The following is a 21,375-nucleotide window of genomic DNA, read 5'->3' as shown; positions in this document are numbered from 1 at the left end:
AACAGCTGTTAGCCAGCAGTGGCATCTTGTGGTATTTAGCTTTGGAGATGATAACACAGATATATTGAAAAAGGTCCAATAAAGGTCAGACCATACACAGTGAGAACGAAAATTCCAACACATCCACAAATTCAAATCAAACAAATTCCAAACCACCATAAATCTTACTGCTCAGCTAAAAAAATAATATTCATAAAAAAATATTAAATGGTCCAGTTATTTATTAATTCCCAATTAAATGTTTTCTCTTTAAAGAGTTATTGAAAAAGAGTTATTGAATTTGTGAAAAATACTTGCAACATACGAAACAGGATAAGTGAAAGAGGCAGTGGATATGAGATTCATTTTTTAAAAATGTTCAAACAAAATGTCAAAAGCCTAAATGTCAGAAATAAACATGAGCAGAGTGAGAACGGCACAGCAGTCATACAGCAGTTTTTTCCCCAAAATCATTTACAGTGAGCCAAGAGTCAAATGTTTTTAGACCATTTCAATCCTACATCTCTGTGAACCCTCCAGATATTTGGATAAATTCCACCTGCAGATTATTGCAAACTGGCCGATGCTTTCCTTGTTTGAAGCTCAGTAATTGGCTCCTTCAAGTGAGCAAAACAATATTCCATGAGAGTGCAATAGAAAAATGTCTTTTGTTGCAGTTTCAAAATTAGCTGTGAACATGGCTTGCAATGTGTGGTTCAGCTGGAAAGCAGAGTGAGAACATATTTTTCAGAAAGAGACAGAGAGTGTGTTCGCAGACGGCAGTCCACCCTTTGCCCTCCAACAACTAGTGGGGCTGAAATGCTGCTTGGATTGAATTCCATAAGTGTGCAGCTCTTTTCATAAGATGGGCCTTTTCTATTCAGAAACACTGCTGAACACCCATTTTTAGTGATACACATATTGCACACCTCTGACTGTCACTTTGCTTTTGTTATTGCTACATAACTAAAAACCCAGCAATTGAAAGCTCCATTATCTTTGTCTATTTCAGAAACGTGTTACACACTTTTTGATAACTGCATGCTGTTTTCCAACACCCGCACACACACTAACCAGGGATCTAGTGCATCAGCGCACACTCACACTACATTACTGTCCTTTACATATATATATATGTGTGTGTGTGTGTGTGTGTATGTATATACCTGTATTCATATATGGGAATTTTTTGCTTAAGCATCTCTTAGAGAATTAATTAGGCACGTATATTTGTGCAGGGGAGCTGTTAGTCAGCAATCTGCCTGATTTATTGACACCATATGCTATAACATATTTAAAATGGATATAAAACAATAACAAACAATAGATATTTATAAAAAGCACTGTTGTTCTTTTATTGTACCATTTAATTTGGAATGACAGAAGACAGCAACGAATTTAGATTCAACATTGAGCCTGCCATCAGAATAATTTGCCCATAAATATCAGCTGACTGAGGCCGCGCTTGCATTGCTGTTGGTCAGGGAGTAACTGAGGGAGAGAGAGTGCGTATTGACTATTGACGCATAGGTTGCAATAGCTCCATACTCTTTGAAAGAAATGTGACAGTAAAGCCTGAGGCTTGTTTTTTCTTAACTACACTGTGGTGTCATTTGTTTCGGTAAGAAAGTGACAATAACATATATTAGTCAGTATATTATCAGCAATGTCTGATTAAACCACGGAAATTACATTTTTTATTATTTTAGAATAGTTTTTTTTTTTTTTTTTTCATTACAGGCCAATGACTTGTGGGTAATTCCTGCAAAAGCATATTCCTTAAGCACACTACATAGTAATTCTCGTTTCCTTTTATCTAGTGTGTATGGACAAGACAAAGACAACAGTAAACTTGTGTACCAAATATGGTCGGTGTTTGTTTTTGATTGCGCTTTTATATGTACTGTTCTCCCACAATGCAATGCACAAAGGACAACTCACAGATGGAAAGAAAATCGAAATAACTTGTGGGTGTTGAGAAAACAGAAATGAGTAATCATTATGAAGAAACATAATTTGTTTTTTGTTTAAATGGCGGTTTGATGAGCAAACATTGTGTTGTTTCCCATTGCTAAACAGTGTGGAAACTGCTGAAATATTGCACGTTGGTGTAGAATTTATGTGTAATGTTGATGTGGGACAGCTAAAAATAATGCAGCAGTGCTCTTGTGAAAATGGATCAGTCTCAACTCCTAGACAAACAGCTTTGAAGCAGCATGCTTCATATCCAGCTAATGGGGATGATCAAAAACCATATCAGCAGACTCTGCTTTCCCTCCATGGCCTTCTAGGACTATGACCTGAGCCAGCTGCAGCAGCCCGAGTCTCTGGACCACATCATCAATAAGCCAGCGGGCGTGCGCAGGGTGGACGAGAGGCCTGTGATCACTGAGTCGCAGTACCCTGCCAGACCCAGTCTGCCCCACCCTGGAGACATAGGAGACTTTATCAATGATGTAAGTGGGAGAATGAAGGAGAAATGACATGATACCATACCATAGCATGGCATAGAGAGATGAAACCACAAATCTAAGAAAAGTAAAGACGCAATAAAAAAGTTATTGAGGATTCATTTATTTTATAGGCTACACAGCCAAGCAGGCTTTCACTGGCTGTTATGTGACCTCTTTGATCTGAGCCAACAGAGGATTCATGGGTTGTGAGGTTTTTTAAGATGGTCAATCAGCAGGATTGATTATCTTTAAATATTTCAAGTTAGACAAGCAGAGATGCAGTTTGTTTTCTCCTGAAATTGTATTCCTGTCAGCAGTAGCACTGCAGGAAACACTGTGCATTGCTCAAGGTCTGGCTCTCTGAGAACATGATGGGACATTAAAACCCTGATGGGACGATAACCCAGATTAGACCGAGCTTACTGCAACATTTACAGTCTGGCAGCCTGCACCTGTGAGTTTGTGAGCAACACCTCCTTTATCAGTCTGACTAGACCATCCTGCCACAGAACAGGAAACATTGTGTTCTAAGTCGGGTTGAAGACCTTTTCTTGCCTGTCTTTGTCTCCAGGGTCTGAGGGCGGCAGACAATGACCCCACGGCTCCCCCCTATGACTCCCTGCTGGTGTTCGACTATGAGGGCAGTGGTTCAACCGCCGGCTCTGTGAGCTCACTCAACTCCACCAGCTCAGGGGACCAGGACTATGACTACCTCAACGACTGGGGCCCTCGCTTCAAGAAGCTGGCCGATCTCTACGGAGGAGGGGACGACGACTGAGAGTGGAGCAGGGGCTGGGCGGGGCTGCAGCGGGGGTCAGGAGAGGCGGGGTCAGATGGATGGTTGCTCCTGGAAACCGTGGGCAGGGGCCAAGAACACGACGCGGGCTCCATGGTAGACGTGGGAGGAACGGACCCTTACATGGGCTGCGTTGGTCTGCTCACAGCGACCAAGCCTGCAAACACGAATTCCGCTGCAGCGCAACTGTATTCTGGCTTTATATTTTTTCGTGGCGAGTTCGTAGTGTGATGTTTTCTTTTTCTTTTTCTTCTTTTTGTTTTGTACATTTCTTTTTTTTCTCTCTCACCTGGCTGACCTGGAGCTCTCTGGGGACAAATCAATGCAGTCGTGAGAGACACAAGTAGTGAATTTGTGCTTTGATTGCTTGTTAAAACACCATTTCTTGCTTTAGTCTCACACTGAAGAGAATGTTTTGGGGTTTTTGTTTTTATTTTTTTGGAAGATGCTCTCTGACTCTCTTTCACTGTCAACTTGAATTTCCTTAGAACAGAAGCACTGTCGTTTTATAAAGTGCCTTTTGTGGTGTGTTTTTGTATCAGACTCCTGCTATCTCAGGATCGGTTGCCATTTGTGCAGTACAGTGGAGGCGCGTTCTCTCATCGGCCCCCTGCTCTTCAAACCAGCCCTGCCTGTCGCTCCCCTCTCCCCCTCACAGTGGTGCACCTGAAAAACCCCAGCAGCCAGTCCCAGGAGGGAAGGACACAACCAGGGCAGACTATTGGACATCGTAACCCAATAAATTATGACCTAAACAAAGACAATAAGAGATGTCTTGGGTGGAGGCAACCCTCTTCTCCAAGGACCTGCTCAGTTAGGGACTCTCACAAGCATTACCTGTTAACACAACCACAGCTACACACTGACATAGTGTGAGGCCATTTTTATAAATGTGAGGGTTTTCTATTTATGTGGAGAATGCCTGCCTTTCCTCTGTGGTCTCATGAGTTTAGGAGCCTTTATGTTGAGACGCTTGCCTGCCATGTATGGTTTTGTGTTGCTTTCTCCACAGTGTAAAGCTTATGTAGGCATGATCTGATAAGTCAGACAGTGTAAGAAAGTGGAACTTGAAACGACTAGGAAACAAAAGCATTTGAGAGAGATTTCTTTTGTCGCCTTGAACATTCCCGTTTTTTATAGGCCAACAAAACTATTAAAAGGTGCATGATTTTTTTTTTTTTTTTTTTTTTTCAAAATGTTTTATTCAAAGCACTTGTTACTATGTGGTGAGAATGTGAAAATAGTCAGCAGAAACTATATGAATATACTCTGTATAAAGACACTGAGAAAATAAAAATACTGTAAGATACCTATTTTTGAAGTATTGATGACATAAACGTTGCTGCTCTCCCTCTATGGCTCTTCATTGGGCTTAAGGGGTTTTTGGCCTGTTCATTTTTAATATGTGGATATTTAATTTCTTCGTCTTCTGTTGAAGCATAACTCCACTTTCGAAGATGCCTGCTTATTCAGTTTTCATTTCAGTGTTTCTATTCATTTTAATTTCTAAAAACGCTGTTACACTCTTTTTATATATAAAACATAGCCTTCCCCTTCACTCTGTATTGTCTGACAGATGTGCTCCTGTTCCTTTTGGCCTCTGGCCGCGGGGTAGAGGAAGGTTCATTAGCCATGCCTGCTGATAGTTGTTCTATTATTCAGTGTATTGGAATTCTTTTACTCATTCATCTAGATACTGGATGTGTGCTTTAGAAAATAAAAAGAGACCTGTTTTGAAAATGTGCCATCTTTTACTTTATGTTCCCATCTTGCATCTCAATCAGGTCCTTGTCGGAAGGTCGGTTCAACCATTTCAAATAGAGCTTGGTCACTCAAAGCTTTGAATTGCAAAGGGTCTCCTTGATCCTTTTGAAATCATTATTTATTACAGTTTTATCTCAGCAAATGTGAACTCAAAGCCACTCAGTGTTTGATTTAAACATTTACAAGGTTTACAGGCTGGATTGGCAGCGCCTGCAGTACTAATACTGTTTAAACTGAGAGTGCTTCATCTTATTCTTATTCATGTCCTTGGAAAGTATTAAACATGCTATAATCATATAATAATCGAATCCATTATGATCGTATATTGACAAAATTTCTATCCATATATCTTAATTAAATGATTGGTTTGTATTTGTGCCCTGAATCATTGTAGTTTCTTTGCTTTATATACTGAAATAATGTTTAGTAAGTGCTAGACAGAGTCATGAAGAAGAACAGACAGTTATACAGTTCTTCTTTGACCCTGTTTGTTTATATATGGTTTAATCTTTCTATTAAAACACCTACTATTCATTCTTTTATTGCATCTCAAACTGAGGAGCACAACAGCAGTATGGGGTCAGGAACTATATTTGTGTCCAATCCTGTGATTTCAATTAGTCAGCTGAAGTGCCAAAAAAAAAAAAAAAAACCCACTGGGGATTTAAAGGGTTTTAATCCTCTCCGGCTGTGTGTCTATCAATTAACCACACCATTAATCCCCACGGCGTAATCTCATTAGATAGAGCGCCTTTAATGAGACACCCAGAGAGAAAGCAGAGAGGCAGAGCCAGTAAGAGGGAGGAAGAAAAATGAGGTAGTAGCAAAACGCAGGTAGGACGTGTGGAGAGGTGATTAGTAGGATGGAAGATTGGGTCAGCAGAGCGAGGGAACATTTATACAATACTTAAAAAACAAGTCCAGCATTTGGAGCACACTGGACTAGTTGATGAGAGATGCCTGTTCATCTGCGCTGGAATGTCCCAGTAATGAGAACATCTACTAATAAACCTAAGTTAACCTTCACACTTTTACAATAATGAAATTCCCAATGGGCACGACAGAGCCATCAGCAGTGGGCCCCACTGCTCTGAAATAATAATCAAGATGGTAAAAAGTTGTCTTGGTCCTAACAAGTTAGCAGATAAGGAGACTAACTTCAGGGAAGCTGTCTTTGATGGGTTTAGCTGAAGTTCACTTGGTTTTCTTGTAGCAGAGGGGAGGAAGGCCCCTTGATAAACTGCATGTACAGACTGAGGGCTCTGCTGCTGGCCGGTAGCCAGTGCCTTGTGTGTTGCAAATAAAGTTCTCTTCAAATAGGGCCAAGCCTGGCTCTTCTCATTTCCTATCAGATACTGTAGCTGTAGCGGGTCCCCTGGGTCAGTGCTGGGAACAGTCCAATCGGAAAAAACACCAGCTGATGCTGGTTCTGATGCCAGCTGCGCGATCAGCTGTTTGCAGTTTGGTGTTGATGTCGCTGTTCAGCAGAGGTTCCGCCCAGACCACAGCAGACCGCTGCTGGCTGCTTTTCTGCTGACACCAATCTGAACCTCGTGGTATTTCAGGACTCTAAAACGAGATCAAAGCAGCAGAATAAATGTGATGTTCCTGCTGCATGTGGGGGAGAGAATACTGTTTAATGACCAGACATTTATGATATGGATGGCTGGTCCAGTGGAGACACTCAGCTATTTCCAAGACAGTGGGCTCACATCAGTCAGTGCTGAAACACTGTCTATGCACTATCAAACAGCCATTAAAAAGAGCTATACGGGTCATAAACCCCACCCACTCTATGCTAGCCAATGCGACATGGACCAAACCAAAGGTACATGTCAAATAAATTTTCCCAGGGATGGTTCGTCACTTTAGTTGGTCCTTACCACAGTGACTTATGTCAAATGGTTTCTTTTCCTCTGTTAGTTATTTGATGCTATCAGAAAAAAAGCAGCATACCATTTTGATTGACACCTGTGCTGCTGTATCTCTAACCCTTGATCGCTATTGCTGTGAAAGGTGACTGTTCCTGAATCGGAGATGCTTGAGCTTCATTTTTGTTCAGGGAGAAGAAGTCGATCCAACGTGGAACTGCCTAAACCTGCAGATCCTCAGACGACCACTTGAGTCAGTTTCCAAAAGCAAATCATGGCCTCTCATGTTACAGTGTCCCGCAGTACAACAGAAATCAACACGTTTACAGCTTGGTACAAAAAAGCCTTCGTGCACTGCAGCCAAATTCCTGCCATTCTTCCTGCAATGTGCTGTCTGTTCAGTACGTTAATGGCAGTTTGATGTATGTCAGAGGTCTGATAAGCCGATCTGAGTTAATGCTGTATATTAGGACTTGTCTTGCTGGATATCTGCTTGAGATTTTCTAGAGTATTGAACAATGAATGAATTTTCTCTCGTGGGCTGAGGTGGCGTTTTGACATAATAGCGGCATGTGGATGTCCTCAAGATGTGTCACACGTGAAATTCGGTACGCAATGGACAATGCATGTATCATCCATTATCTGGGCAAAAAAAAAGAAGAAGAAATTTGGCATGTTACCATACACAGACCTCTTAAGATCTAAATTGCGAACATCCTGTTGCTGTTTCTTACCTCCATGGTGCTTTTCAAGTCTGGCACTTTGAAAATAAATGTTAGGGGGTTTTAATTTGATGTTTGTGGGAGGCCCTGTTTTGCATACCTCACCACCCCCGAGGAGAAGATCCATATCAGATGTTTCTGACTGATCTTTCTGATTTTCAATGTTTTCAAGCATATTGAGTCCGGTAACGACAACTTCCTGTTTAAAGGTTAAATATCATCAAGTACTTCAGACCCTGAATAAAAGTGTTCACACCACAGCCCAAATTTTCCTGCCATGTGAAAGATTATCACACTGAGAAATTCATCATTCAACTTATTTAACATCCTCAGCACAGGTAGGGCTACATAAAACCTGCGCTGCTTCTGCTGAGCGGCTCTGCAGAGACCAGCTCCTCTCTGTGATTACATGCTGGGGAGTGCAGTGGGAAACCGGAGCTACACCCTTGAGCAGAGCCGCTGCTCTCATCGACTAGATGTTATTCTTCACTTTAGCCACAGGTTGAGTGCCTCACTGGGACACCGGCTACATCTCTAAATAGTAGACCATGATTCCTTTGTCTGTATTTTGTGTCCTTTAGGGTACAATCAAGCTTCTATTCCCATCTGCCCCTCACTTTTCCTCCGTCAGCATCACTTCAGGAAGACAGTTCCAACATTTACTATGAGTAAAGCATAGTCATTAGTATAAATAAATAATTGACCACCGCACATGTGTAACAGCCTTAGCCTTGTAAATGTAAGGATGATATCAGTATAACATGACGGGGAGTGATGGCAACCTATGCTGTCATGTGACAGTGTAAACTGATAAGTCGCTGTTTTATGACTCAGATCATACATTTGGGTTTAATGGATTTATAATTTTACTCCATCTAAAGAGCACAATTTAAATATGCTTCATTGTGAGTCATATCTAAAAAGAAAAGTATTTTTATGCATAGTTCATTTGTGTATTTGGGAATGTTAGAAAGTTATTCTGGGTGAAGTGGAATTTTTGTGCTGTGGCCGTTTATTGCTCTCATCACATTTGCTTTTTGCTGCTGGTTAAAAATGAGGGGCTATTTTATTTAATATGGGATGTGGATTGGCACCATTTGACCTTCTTAAGCCATGTCTGTGGGAATGGCAATGGCAATGGTTTTCTTTTTTAGTTTAGATTGAAATATTTAAAAAATGTCGAATGGCATGTCACATTTTGTTGCTGAGTTTGGTGAGCTACTCAGTTCTTTGGTGGAGTCAATATGAGATTGGTTCACCCAGAGATTTTTCGCTTCAGGATGAAGTGCAGTCATCTTGGTGCAATATCAGGTGTGGAATTTAAATTCTTACAGTACTCTGCTCTAACCTTAGGTGCTATGTGCCTGTTTAATGTGCCACTGTTACCAGTGATTTTTGACATGGATTTACATCACTATTTCAAAAGCCTCACCACAATTTCGGAACAAGACAAAGGATCAAATGGCCATTTTTGACTTTAACATCAACCTGTGTCATGAGGCGTCCCAGCTTATTTGTTCCTCTGCTGTGGGATATCATGGCACACATTTCGCTGTATGCTCAACACATTCTGGTGCTGCAGAGGAGATGACTTTGTAAATGGAGATGTTCCTCTCCTGTGGGCTGACACTACCTGCTGCCTGACCTGATTCAGCTCCATTAAAGAGGCCAACAGGCTATTAACCCCTGCGTCAATACCTCACAGGTTCAGCCGTGCTTACAAACCCATTTCAGCTCAGTCATAAACACTGGCCTTATTATAGCATCTCCAGGCCAAAGTGGACCACCCCGTCAAACCCGTAACAAAAGTCTTAAAGTCAGCATTAACCTGGGTGGGCCAAGGGCACAGAGGCACAAGAAATGAAGCTATGAGGAGGCATAAACTAATGAACTGTTGTTCCATTTTATATTCCTGGGTTTTATTCTTTGGAAGAAGCTGAAAATTGCACACTTTCATTCAAGGACCAAAGTGGTTATAGGCCACTGAATTTATGCACCTTAATGGACGATAAAGTGCAGATCCTGAATCACATCATGCTACACCAGTTTGTCCAAATCACATTCCCATATCACTCCTATGAGAGAGTTTTATTCATAAGCTCAAAGCTTAATCAACAATAAGCAAGGAGATGTTGAAAAATATAACGTTAATTAACTGTCTTTTAGTGATGTATTTGTCTTGCGGCATGAATACAATGGGATTAGGTGTGGAACTTTGAATTCATTGATTTTCAAAGTAATGTCAATTAAAAAAATATCACAGCCTTCTCATCCATCTAGCTATAGAGGTCTTACCTTGATAAAGGATTTCATAATCTTCCAATCCATGTAAGTAATGGGGACCAGGGGAGCTTTCATCAGCCTCTAACTATCATTAAAACTGAGCCCCTCTGTGAGCGTAAACAAGCAAAAGAATTTTAGACCACAGACTTATCATAAAAGTGCAAGAGGAACACCCGGCTGTGAAGCTTTATCAGAGCAGTCAAAATCCCATCATAGAATCAGACAAAGCACCCACGGCCAAGTACAGATGAACAGTCACAGGCAGGCGTGTGCCTGCAGACACAAACAAATAAACTTGCGTGAGATATGGTTTATTATATAATCTCACCCTGACGTGGGAGCAAAAATCACAGCACTGAATATGACAAATTAATAACAGCCCCCTTTAATAAATGCTGTGGAGGGAAACAGTGGTGTTAGTTATCCTTTCTTCCCTCTGGCAGGCTCTGGGTGTTTACCCAACATCCTCAGGTGCAGTGACTGAGACGTCGCTAGGCAACCGCACCATCCCTGTTGTTGCTCTGCCTCTGGCACTCAAGTGGGAGCTTATGTGGACTTAACTCTGAAAGAGCAGTGGTGTTGAGGAGTGGAAGAGGGATTACCAGGAAAAATATTGGATTGGGCTGAAGCACAAAGGGTGAGGCCTTACCTGAGTCACCGCTGCCACCAGACAGTGATGCCATGAAGGCCTGTCAGGCCAACAGAAAGCTGAGCTTTTTGCCTCTGCACTCTCGCAGCAGCATAATACTTTTATTGTGTCAACAATATTGACTTTTATGTTGTTGAGTATGTTGAAAAATAAAAAAAAAAAAAAAAAAAAAAAATATATATATATATATATCTATATATCTATATATATAGATATATATATAGACAGCATCTGACAGGTTGGCCTTGTTGGTCTGTTTTAGCACAGCGGACCAAATGTAACCAGGTAAAATGAACCATAAAAAAACCTGCACACTATTTCAACCATCAGCTCTAGCAGTGATGTGGTAAAACGAGCTATTGCCACCTAGTGGCTCCTAAATGTGCTTTCATTATGGAAATTTAAATTGAGGCTCATCACTGCTGATGGCTCCAAATATAGACTTGTTCCTCTTTTGGTCAATGCAGATACAAAAGCTGCTCCCAATCACTGTAACATCAGGCTACTGTCCCCCTGGCAGAATGGCCTAATTATTTCCAGCCCATGGCCGTGGCGGATGTTAGCAGCTGATGTGGCAGCTGTTGCCAATGCACTGTGAGTTGGGCTGATAATGGAGACGAACTCAAACAAGGCAGCCCAACAAAGAGCAGCACAGACTGGTGGCTGACAGTTTGTGAATTTTGGTTTGAGAGATGTGCATTGCACTCATGGGAGTTGCTAAATATACAGACCCTGGGGAGACACGATGTGTAGTACATGCGGCTCTGCAGATGTTAGAGGATTATGTGGAATTATCTGTGAACAGGTAGAGTAAAACAGAATTAAAGTCATTCAGCTCATTCATGTGCAAAGGCTCACTACAGATCCTCTGCATGCCATGCAGCCCACGTCCAGATGTTCTGACAATACAATGCTGCCCCCTGCTGCATAGCAATTAAATAACACTATAAAATCCAGATAAATGGCAAACCACAAGAATTACTGCAAAATCATTATTTATTCAAACTTTCAATAGAGAAATTGTGTTTTTCTTTATGTTGTACGGGTAAATTCTCAATTCTATACAAAACCGAGTGTAAAACTTTGGGTGGAACATTTACAAATATACAGGGAGAAACTCCAGTTTTTTAAGTCATAGGTGCTAAAAACCTAAGGGGCTGTCCAGTAGCGTGCGAAAATATAAGCAAGTAAGGAAAAACTTGGAGGACACTGTCAGTCACTATTGAAATAGTAAAAATGTGTGTTTGTGGGCAGCTACAAAAATATAAATCAGTTTCAGGTAGACATATGTTTGGTATAGCAGAATAGGTTAAAAGCTGTTGAAACCTGTTGAAGTTTCAGAAATGACTACAGGTCAAACTAATTAAACTAATTTTAAAAGAACTATTTAACATTTAAAAAAAAAACAAAAAAAAAAACCACACACCTCTCGTCACACAAACAAATCTATACACCCTAAAAAATGTCCAAAACTGATTTTAAATGTTATATGCATGTAAATACATTTTGTTTTGAATTTAAACTACATGAAACAATTGAGGTGTCACGTGAAATCAAATAAATAACTAAACATTAATTTAAGCTTGAGTTTAGTTAATAAATATGCTGGGGAGGGGGAAAAAGAAAAAAAAAATCAAGACATAATGGAGATGATGGAGAGCGAGCGAGCAACTGCTTCATGAGATACAGCAGGGTTAATTGCTTCAGGATAGCTATATGGCTTATTCTTAGTTAAGAAGGCAACTCAGTAGGCTATACAGTTTGGAGCTGAATCTAATTCAGTTGACAAAAACTAACATTAAATCATTATTAATAAAATTAGTTGGTGGTCTAATAAAAAAATTATTTTCATTGCTTTAAAGCCTAATGCACATACAAAGAATCAGAAAATAAACTGTACTTTGTTGTAGTGCATAAGTGTACAATAAGTAATTCGTTCATACAAAAACCCATAATATAATCCTTTTTTTGCACCTTCTTGAAAATAAATTGTACAGGGATAATAAAGGGGCAAAGGTCCAGGACTGTTCCAAAAGAAAACTGGCATTTTTTGAGGAGGGAGGTAGAGAGGCCATCAAATAGCTACTATTGTATTATTGTATCTGAAAAACCTTAAAATGTGCCAAGTTGCTGCTCTTCTTTTCTAAAGAGTCTCTTATGCTCTCTCTATGGTGGAAGCTGTTGGGCTCCCCACACAAGTCATTTTCCTCCTCTCACCTCCTCCTAATTCTCATCTCTCTGGCATTGAGTCTATTTAAGAAAACCCTTGTAGAGGAAATGGGAGCGACTGGTAAAACTCTCGTTTTCCAAGCAGAAGAGCAGGTCCCTGAGATTGACACGTGTGATCCGTTGCCGTGTAGGTCTGGAGCCCGATGAACCAGCACCACCCAACAGAGAGGAACCTGTTCCTGATCCCTGCAAGGAAGAGAATGATGGGAGCGAGAATGTCAGGGGCAAAATTAATAACAACGTACACCTTTACCCAGGAAGCTTCTTAGATAGTCAGATTTAAATTAGTGACTTAGATTCAGTAATTAGAGTGTAGAGTCGAGTGTTTAATGTCTAAAAGGATCCAGCTCGAGCTTTCCTGTACAGAGAAGAGTATGTTGTGTAGTAGTTTAATTAATGTGTAAAAAAGATTTTCCACATTTGAAAAGCATTGAAAATCAACTTTTCAATCAGCTGTAACATCTGGTCATGTTTCGGTTGAGAGTGCATTTAAAAAAATCAACAAAGGAATAAAAGCTTAAACAGATGAACGATAAATGAAAAGATATCTAAATGAATGCATCAATGTGTAAGACAAACCTGGGTTTAAAAGCTGAAAGGTGGGCTGGTGTGAGTGTTTCTACATCATCTGTAGATTATTTAGGAAGCTGCAGTCGTGGCCCGTGCAGCTCATAAAAATACACATCTCAAAATTGCCCTCATGTGCAATGCTGTTTTGCTAAAGCGTTATTGCCAGCACAGCAGAGATGCTTATTGTTTTTACCTTGTGGGTCTGTGTGTGGCAAAACGTGGCCCTGGAGACACCTACTGTAGCCCACATTCATTTTAAGTAACAGGGCACTTTATCCCAGTATCAATCATTTCTGTTTGTTCTTTAGAGAAAACTCTGATATCCCTTTTCTTCAGAATAAGAATCACTTAAATTATAACTGAATAACTGAAAGTACATGGTCCTTTATTGCAGCACAGACTCTGCTCTGGTAGATGCTCGCCGGTGAATAGAAACATCAGCAGAGGATTTGGTGGTGACCAAAAGACACAATAAATGGAGGTGTAGTCACATGTATGAAAAATAAAGAGCCGGGAGAGGTATACTGTGGCTGCCAGAACTTGTCACATTCTACTGATTGACTCTGACTGAAATTTGATCTGTGATTCCAGAAGTCAGATGACAGCGTAAATTAGTCCACTGATTTCTGTTTTTGTCTGCAGGTATGAGAGCAGCAGACTCACTGCACGTGTCAGTCTAGGTAGTGTAGCATGTCAATGACAGACTGTATCCAACAGTGTCTGATTGACAAAGTCTCTCAAGAAGATCATTCACAAGCTTTTAAACACTAATAATAGTTATTTTTATAAAGAATATTTGAACTCAAAAAGAAGGAAGTTTTAGCAGCATGGTGGCTGGTCAAGGATCTGGGTTCAGTTCCCTGCCTGGGGCCTTTCTGTGCAGAGTTCGCATGTTCTCCCTTTGCCTGCAGGGTTTCCTCCGGGTACTCTGGACTGTGAGTGGTTGTTGGTCTCTGTCTGTCTCTGTGTGTTGGCCCTGTGATGGACTGGAGACCTGTCCAGGGTGACCCCGCCCTCACCCAATGTGAGCTGGGATTGGCTCCAGCACTCCCGCAACCCGCAAACGGTTAAGTGGTTGAGGATGAATGAATAAATGAAGAAGGAAGCTTCTCAAATGTAAGACGGTGTTATCGTTGCTGTCACTGCTGCTAATGTTAATGCAAGTCATGTAGAGATGCTCTCTACTGAGTGTGGAAGCCAAAGAAAAGCATGAGATGTTCCAAGGTAGACTGTGAAGTGACTGTGAAGACTTGGTAGACTTGATGTCCCAGGATTTGCCGGCTCTACCTGGACCAACACCCTTTGGGAAATTTTCTGGTTTTAATGTTACCTCAGCCACAGTGGAAGAGGACGGGGAGTCCAGAATCCTCCTCTTCTTTCTGGGTCCGATGGCTGCCAGTGCCGTAAGGTTGGCCTCCCTCTGCCTCATCTGAGCCAGCTCCTGCTGCTGCATCTGGTCAACACACACATAACAACAGGGAATTCAACCATACAGTACTGAAACATACAGAAACAGAGGATACAACTGGCTGTTGTCCTCCTGCCATCTCACCTCTTTTGCCTTTTGTTTTAGCCGCAACTGCTCTGGGTCCTCTTGTCGAGCTCGAGACTGCAGGGAGAAAAAGCCAGACACAAATGTTTTAATGCATGCAAAAGTTACTTACTTTGGTCAAGCCGAAAATCCATTCAATGTGACCATATCTATGAATTTTCAGGTTTACAGTTAAAGTTGTTACGACATCACAATAGCTGACTAAAATTATTTCACTGCTTTAACTTGTTGTTTAAAGCCCAAATAATTTATAAAAGTTATTGTTAGAGGTTAATCTCCAGCACTAGCTGATATGTAACTCTACATATTTGTTTGTTACTTCATGATTTGCATCCTGAGGGTGAGTCAAAAACAAGGACAAAAAAGCCATTATTCATTTAACACTCAATATAATAAATACAAAGAAACTGATTTCATTCAAGAATTAAAAAAAAAGAACTGGCATCAGTGTAGGCCAATAAAATAATAAGAAAGTTGGATGATTGTAGCCGCTAAAAGTTTGAATCTAGAAGATCATCAATGACGTGCCTACAGCCAACAAAATGGGCATGACATATTAGACCAGGTATCTAAATTCACAGCGCTTTAGTTATTCATGTCTCTTCAGCAATGGTCAGTGGATGGCTTATGAGGATATTTGCTGCTAATGATGCCACACCTTAGCTGCCTTCAGGAGGATCTCTCTCTCCTGTTCCTCCTTCCGTTGCTTTTCTAACTGGTCCAGTTGCTCAAAGAACTTCAACTGAGCACGCACATCATTGCTTTGCTCTTGGTTATCATCCTCCTGCCAACAGACAATGGTAGACAAATTATTGCAGGGATGGGGACACAAAACACTGTAAGATGCTGCTGTCATGTTGTGTGTTTCAAATACAACCCTGGAAATGCAATAGCAGCAGTATAAGAATCTGATTAAAGGTAAATCTAAACCAAAATGGAAAAGTTTGTTTTAGCGTGATCATCGAGCAGCTATAAACAAACCTTTAAGTTGACATTTTTCTGCTGGGCCACTTGGGAAACTTTTTCAAGCAGGTTCTGTAGTCGCTGCTGTGTAGCATGGGAGACATAGTTCACCACCTCAGCACCCAGATCTGTTACACCATACTTCCTGCCTACAGGAAAAGAAAAAGCACTGCACCTTAGTGCTTTCGAATGGATAAAAAGGATGAAGAGATGCATATTGTGTACTCATCATTACTAAAATGTCATGTCTCACCTATCTCCAGCATTCTGCTTTGCAGCATTGCACAGGAGAGGAACGTCTCATCCTTACAGGAATGTGTCACTACTCCCACTAGTCCAGAATTGGTTGCCAGGATATTAGCACTTTCCTCGGATAGGTTCACTCCAGCCATAGAGGCCACATCATTGATGTCGTCATCATCTCTGTAAATATAAATGCTCTGAAATTGCAATATCTCATGCTGAAATTGGGACAGTTTAAGATGTTTAGTGCTATTTATTAGTTTTTGATCATATTGTGATGGCATGATAATGTTTAGGAATCAAATGCTTGTTTATGGGAATACAACAATACCTTGTTTTGATATTAAAACCTATGAATTAATTTTAAATTAAAATCAATTTTAAAACCATAATAGGGGCCCACAGTAAAATGCAATTATTTACTTTTACCCAAATCAGAAATGTGTATGTTCTTGTTCTGTTGTTGCCGTATATGTCACCTCTCCTCATTAATATATCAACAAATTGACTCTTACTTGAAAGTGCCACCAGCCTCTTTCAGCTTGTTCTTCTGAGCTGCGGTCAAGGCTACAGCAGAAATTTGTTTAGACACATGTGGCATGTCTGGCCGCACAGGAACTGGCAGACACAAATAATGCATTAAAGGTTAACTCTATAAAAGACATTGACATGCACGAAGAGAGGTGATCTTCAGTTCCTTTCCTCACCTGGTTGCAGCTCTTTAAGCTGGACTTGTTGCTGTCCCAGCATGATTCGACCAGGGGCCTGATTCCTGAGTGTCACCATGGGGGTCGTTGGTAATGTTACCTGAGGTCTCAACAGTGCTCTTGACTGTTGAGAATGGAGAACCTGAAAGGTTTTAAGTGCCGACTGTTGTGTCATTATAATAACATTGACATGCCATGCGTACTTGTTGCTTTACTATACAGTCTTAGGGTATGGAAAATTTAGTGAAAATTAGATTTGCTATAAATACAACCTGAGACATGTGTGATATGGAGCAGTCAGTTTACCAGTTGGGGGTTCTGCCCCAGCTTGCTAATGCTGGGCTGAAGCGGAGGCCTGCTGACTGGGCCAGTGAGGCGCGGGGCAGGGCTGCCCAGGACCACTGTGGTAGGGGTAGGGGTGGGTGTGGATGAGATGGAGGACACTGGACTTGAGGCTGGCTGGGGGAGCTGACTCTGCTGAATGAATGCTGCTGAGTCTGGAGTAAGTTGCCTCAAGGCGGGCAGACTTCTCTACAGAAGACAAACAAGAAGACCAACATTATAGAAATGAACTAAAACTTGTTTCTTTTGGTCAGAAAAAAAATATTCCACACCTTCCTCTGGACAGTACATCAATTACACAAGCTGAATATATGCTTTCTCACCTTCAGGAAAGGCACAAGGTAAGGTTGGGGGGACGAATTGAGCTCTTTGTACAATCTGCTGGTGAATTCCTCAGCTTCCAGTTTTCCCTCCTAGTGCAACACATACACATGATGAGCTGGGAGTGAGAGGTACCATAATTACAGGAACAGATCTTGGGTCAGTTTACCAAGAAAGATTTGCTTTCAAAATAAATGACTACACAATTGTCAAAGTCTTTGTTAAAAAGTGAAAAACAGCAAAGCACGTTAGTTCAATCATCACTGCGTACAGCTCGCTCACCAGCAAGTCTTTGACCAGCTCTCTCACACTGGCCGCAGTCTCTGTTGATTGCTTCCCAGTGGATGCCAGCTTTATCAATGTAGACAGGAAGTTCTTACACTTCTTCACATTCTCCATTGTCTCCTGCCAGAAACACAAAACAATCTGATGAACAAGCTTTATAGATAATAATTTTATAAACCACATAATACATAGGTCTTTTTTCATTATATTCGCCATAAATACAATGTAGGTATCATAAGCTCTTAAAGTTGGAGTACACACAGACAGCAGCTTTGTAAGATCAGCTGGACTTGGGACAACTCACTTTGCTCACTGTTACTGAGGTAACTGTGGTCCCAACTGTTTGAGTGACAGCCCTGGTGGTCATTCCTGGTACTGCAGTCCCAACTGAACTCTGTGAATACAAATATGCTTTTTAAGTTGTTGAAAAGTTGTTGAAAGGTTTTTAAACTTTAAAACAGTTTCTGTGAAACTAACTAAGTGAAATCAAACAGGCGTCCAGCTCCTGATAGGAGGGGGTTTATGAGCTTCAAAGTAAGAAATACACTTTTTTTCCCCTTTTCCAAAGGTATTATGGCAGTTTGTTTGAATAATTTTTTTAAAACGTTATGTATCACCAGGAAAGGTTTGCTTGGATGAAATGGATACAGCTTATGACGGCGACATTAACGTTTCATATATAAACGCAGAAGGCTGACCCAACAAAGTTACCTAGATACCAAGGAGAAAAAACTACGTATTTTTAACAGTTTCTTTGAAGAATCTTAAAAAGGCAATGAGTATTCCAAAAATACTGATTAATTACTTCAGTTTTAGAATTGAATGAATGGCCTTAAGGTAACTTGATTTACATTTGACACGCACAATAAATTTTGGGGTTTATAGTTTGGGTAAAAATTATTATGACCTGAGTTTTTCTTCTTCCCAATTAAACCTCTTGATGCTAGTTATTGATTAAAAAATAAAGCATCATTTGGATTACATGAAATCCCACAGAAAACTCTTATGAAAATATAAATATAAATATATATAAATATAAAATATAAAAAAACAAGTAAAAAGTTTCAGGATTATAAAAAAGTCAAGGTAACAGAAAACATTTATACACACATGCACCAAATAACACATCTTGAAGAAAATAACAGTTTGGGTCCTTTGATTGTGAGAAAATGCACTCATAACTGATAATATTAATAATAATGGATTCAAATATAACAACATACCAAGCCAATTTCAGTAAATGAAACACTTAGATTAAGTGCAATAAAAGTAAATCAGATTTGTTTACATTCTGCAGTCAAATTCTACAATGGCATAATGCTCCAGAGATGGAACAATGACTTAGAATGTTTGAAGCTTATTCAAATAGTGAACATTAAACAATGTGCACCAAGCTAAATGAACATCATCAATAATTATGTGACACCCAAATCTAGACAAGCTTACCTGTAGAATAGGAGGTCTGTGAAGAGTAGTGGTCGCAGCGAGCGACGTTGGAGCTGGACAACCCTGTCGGATGATAGTGCTAGGAGCCACTTGTCGGCTGATGATGTTTCCAGAAGCCTGAGAGGGGGCAGAAACCTAATTACAATGTGCAGCCCCCACTTTTATCATACAAAAAGAGGCATCTAATGTTTACATTTACATCCATTAAAAAAAAAAAATGTTCATAAATGAATACTAATGATTACATTATAGACAGTGCACCTATAGTGCAACACTGCATTCCATTTATCTGAACCTCAAACTATGTTCTATTACCACAATCAACAGGTCATCCTTAAAGCTACAAAACAGGAAGGCAGGCTGAGCATGGGCAATAATACTGCCCTAAACACTAAAGACGTCAGACATAAATGTTGCAGATATAAAGCTTTTGCTCGGCAGACTGCCAGACTACCTGGCCAGGAGGCACATTTGTTGGTGTAGGAGTCCTGGGTGCCATTCCTCCCTGCGTCTGAGCCTGCATCTGGGCCAGAGTTTGCTGAGGAATCATCAGCAGCTGTCCACTCTCACTGCGTACAAGTACCATCCCTGAAGCAAGTCAGAAAATACATGGGAGAAAATTAGCATCTCTAGATGACAGTAGACAGCTTAATTGCAATTATATTATCACATGGAATTACCAGGAATAAGCACTGTCAAAACAACGAAAAAAAAAATCAAAACAAAGAAAAATGCTCAGAGTAAATGCAACAGAAGAACCTTAATGCTGGGCAAACTTGAAAAATTGGTGGTGTAAATCTCACAAAGCAGACACCATAGGTAACACAAGAGCAGTGATTCAACACTGTAACAACATACAGTGAGCTTGTAATCGTGCACTGTTTATTTGAATCAACTGGCACATGAAACTGAAACAATATTTTCATATAAATCTTTCTATGAGTGTGTAAATAAATAGCGGGGCACTTATAAGGCAAAGGTTTATATTCACTCACCCGGGGGAAGCTGAATGTTGTGCACACTGGGCTGTCCTGGGGAGGTCTGGGGGAGCCTTGGGGCCAGCATCTGAGGTGTCAGAGCTCGGATCCCACCTGGACCGGCAGCTACCGTGGCCGGAGTCCGGGGAGCGCTGACAGCCGGCTGCGGTGCCGACTGTATTATTGTTGTGGGTGGCTCTGCCTTGATAATGTGCGACCTCGCACCGACGGACACAGAGTTGGAGGGTTGGCCATTGTTTACAAGCGGAGTTTGCATGCCGCCGCTTGTCTGCCCCGGTGCACTGGTAGCCACGGCTGGACTCGCGTTATTGTTCCCATTCAGAGTTGCACCCGACCCCGCGGTTTGCATAGGCGGCCTGCCGAGAGTCACGGTGGGTGCTGTTGGCTGGCTCACAGACGGAGCTGTGGGGACAACGCTCTGCGGGTTCATAAGAGGAGTCTGGATTACACTGTTTGACGAAGGGGGCATAATCGCACTGGACAGCCCTTTAGACAACACTGGTCCACTGCTGACAGCTGCGACAGATACGGCGGGGACGCTGCTGTTTCCACTGCCACTTGTCACTGCTGTCCCCCCGAGAGGGGCAGCAGCGCTTCCTGAATTGTGAGAGTTCATAGTTTGGCTCCCATTGAAAGTCTGCGCTGAGTACGAGCCTACTTTCCCCTGGTGATTGGGCAGAGAAGTTGCATCGCCACTGACAACAAGTGTTTTGCTCGGGTCGCGTCCCGCGGAGGAGTCGGTGCTAGCCGTCGGTGCGTCCATAGTTGAACCATGGGGACCTCGCTTTGATGAGACCCCCTGCACTTCCAACTTGTTCCGACGGAACACAAACAATCTTGAATGTGCAGGGACGCGGCTATGACACATCTACCGGATTCGTCTGACAGCTCCGCTGCTGGTTATTCTTGTACACTCTTGTCGAGACAAAGAGGAAAACAACATAAGTAGTTACAGCGTACCTGTTGTAGCAATCGTCTTGACCAAGTCTCAGCTGGACATTAGCTCTCGCTCCCCCCCTGTCCCGGAACTATGGCCATGTAATTACCGGTTGCTTCGTGCCTATCCCAGTGGTTGTTGTGACTCAAAACCGATAGTTGTGACTCTACAGACCGGACGGGATGACAAACTACCGCTTTATTCACCTCTGTGTGTAAAAGCAGCTCATCCAGCGGGCCCGGGCGAACCGCCATCTTCACACTCC

General features: G+C 41.4%; 2 protein-coding genes across 2 annotated transcripts in view; one reads left to right on the top strand and one right to left on the bottom strand.

The window, feature by feature from the left end:
* cdh4 (cadherin 4, type 1, R-cadherin (retinal)) overlaps positions 1 to 3,210 on the top strand; it is a 66,099-nt gene extending 62,889 nt beyond the window's left edge. The window contains exons 13-14 of the mRNA XM_029502170.1: positions 2,271 to 2,435; positions 3,004 to 3,210. Of these exons, the coding sequence (XP_029358030.1) occupies positions 2,271 to 2,435; positions 3,004 to 3,210 (372 nt within the window). The remainder of the gene's footprint in view (positions 1 to 2,270; positions 2,436 to 3,003) is intronic.
* Positions 3,211 to 11,504: 8,294 nt separating this feature from the next.
* Positions 11,505 to 21,375, bottom strand: taf4a (TAF4A RNA polymerase II, TATA box binding protein (TBP)-associated factor). The gene is made up of 15 exons (XM_029503148.1): positions 20,171 to 21,375; positions 19,630 to 19,763; positions 19,176 to 19,292; positions 18,034 to 18,123; positions 17,727 to 17,849; positions 17,447 to 17,536; positions 17,088 to 17,312; positions 16,782 to 16,923; positions 16,590 to 16,692; positions 16,085 to 16,254; positions 15,850 to 15,980; positions 15,527 to 15,652; positions 14,869 to 14,925; positions 14,647 to 14,769; positions 11,505 to 12,932 (listed from the first exon to the last, which is right to left on the bottom strand). The coding sequence occupies exons 1-15, from the start codon at positions 21,039 to 21,041 to the stop codon at positions 12,768 to 12,770; spliced, it is 2,667 nt and encodes an 888-aa protein (XP_029359008.1). The 5' UTR covers positions 21,042 to 21,375; the 3' UTR covers positions 11,505 to 12,767.

Source organism: Echeneis naucrates, chromosome 5 (genome assembly GCF_900963305.1).
Source record: "Echeneis naucrates chromosome 5, fEcheNa1.1, whole genome shotgun sequence".
NCBI lineage: Eukaryota > Metazoa > Chordata > Actinopteri > Carangiformes > Echeneidae > Echeneis > Echeneis naucrates.
Note: the sequence above shows the minus strand (reverse complement) of the source record. Positions and strands in the feature narration are given on the sequence as shown.

Coding starts and splice junctions, on each gene's coding strand:
- taf4a (XM_029503148.1), bottom strand. CDS start 21,041: ATGTGTCATAGCCGCGTCCCTGCACATTCAAGATTGTTTGTGTTCCGT. Junction 16,924..17,087: donor TGGGGCAGAACCCCCAACTG/GTAAACTGACTG, acceptor AAAACCTTTCAG/GTTCTCCATTCTCAACAGTC. Junction 16,693..16,781: donor GCTTAAAGAGCTGCAACCAG/GTGAGGAAAGGA, acceptor TGTGTCTGCCAG/TTCCTGTGCGGCCAGACATG.